The 1423-nt window shown below is 61.1% G+C and overlaps 1 protein-coding gene across 1 annotated transcript in view; it reads right to left on the bottom strand.

The window, feature by feature from the left end:
- The window catches only part of LOC104546136 (caspase-1-like), a 3662-nt gene extending 2997 nt beyond the window's left edge, over positions 1-665 (bottom strand). Inside the window, exon 1 of the mRNA XM_010191442.1 lies at positions 659-665. Within this exon, the coding sequence (XP_010189744.1) occupies positions 659-665 (7 nt within the window). The remainder of the gene's footprint in view (positions 1-658) is intronic.
- Between the last annotated feature and the right edge of the window lie 758 nt (positions 666-1423).

Below are 1423 nucleotides of genomic sequence, written 5' to 3'. Positions count from 1 at the left end.
GAAGGCCGTCCGCACGTCCAGGAGCAGCCGGTCTGCAAGGCAGCCCCCTCAGTTCCCGGAGCCCCTATGCCACAGCTCCTGCTGCCCCACCGCCTGCTCTGGATGCTACCCCTTTCCCATCACCTCCTCTGGGTGCTCTGCTTTCCCCATTAGATCCCCTGGGTACTGATCCCTTCCCCATCACCCCCCTAGCTGCTCTCCCTTCCCCATCACCTTCCCTGAGTGCCCCTTTCCCATCACCTTTCCTGAGTGCTGATCTCTGCCTCACGACCAGCTCTAGATGCTTCCCCTTTCCCATCAACTCCCTTGGGTGCTCCTCCTTCCCCATCGCCTTCCCTGAGTGCTGATTCCTTCCTCATCAACCCCCCTGGGTGCTGCCCCTTTCCCTATTGTTCTGTCCTCCTCCCAGTTGCAGATTCCTCCCTCCCCATCCACCCTGCGTGCTTGCCTTCCCCCATCATCCACCCAGAGTGCTGCCCCCCCTTTCATAGCCCACCCCAGAGGCTCCCTCGTTTCCCACACACCCACAGGGGACAAATTCTCACGGAGCAGGGCCTCGTGTTCCTGTGCTTGGGTGGCCAGGGCGAGCAGGACCCAGACAGGACCTGGGCAGACCCCGTCCCACCACCGAGCCCCAGCCCCCACTGGTCGTACTCACCCGCCATGGCCCCTCAGGCCCAGCCTGCCAGGAGCCCGAAGTTTGCTTCTGCTGCGCGTAAAAGCGAAAGCAAATGTTCCTTTAAAAAAAAGTCTCACTTCCTGTGTCCGCACTCGGGGCCCAGCTCCAGGGCCGTGGCTGTATCCAGGCCCTCACGGTCACCGACAGCCCCACACATCCCTGTGAGCTTCTGGTGTGGGGCTGGATCTGCTGTGCCCTTTGCACCCCTGCTTGGATCTCATCCCAGGGGTGCTCAGCCCATCCCCATGGCACCGGGGCACTGTGAACATGTGCATCCAGCCCCAGCGCTGTGACACCCGGCACCCACAGGCCGAGAAGGAAGCTACCAGCCCTCCTGCACCTCTCAGAGCTGGGCGTGGGGCAGCTCCGCTGGCAGAGGTGGTCAAGGACCAACATCCCCTTTGTCCCCACACCCCAAACCCTCCAGACCTGCCTGGGGCTGAGCTCAGCTCATCCCTTCTTTGCACTGCCCTGTGCACACTGGCAGGGAGACACCATCCTCTCTCACCCAAGGGTTCACTGGCCCCGTTTCCATCCCACAGGCACTGGGGGGGAACAGGACCCTGTGTGAAGTGTAAAATCTGGACCATACAGAAGCCTGAGGTTGCTCCATAACTGCATAAGCAGGGTTGTGTTACAGGACAGGTTGAGGAGCCCTGCATGAGGATGGCAGAGGTAACAAAAATTATGGGGAAACCCAGAGGATGGGCTGTGAGGATGAGGGACATCCAGCCCCTTCACAGG

The sequence above is a fragment of the Mesitornis unicolor genome, unplaced genomic scaffold, assembly GCF_000695765.1.
Source record: "Mesitornis unicolor isolate BGI_N332 unplaced genomic scaffold, ASM69576v1 scaffold21399, whole genome shotgun sequence".
In the NCBI taxonomy this organism is placed as follows: Eukaryota; Metazoa; Chordata; class Aves; order Mesitornithiformes; family Mesitornithidae; genus Mesitornis; species Mesitornis unicolor.
This window is presented reverse-complemented; position numbering and strand designations above follow the sequence as displayed.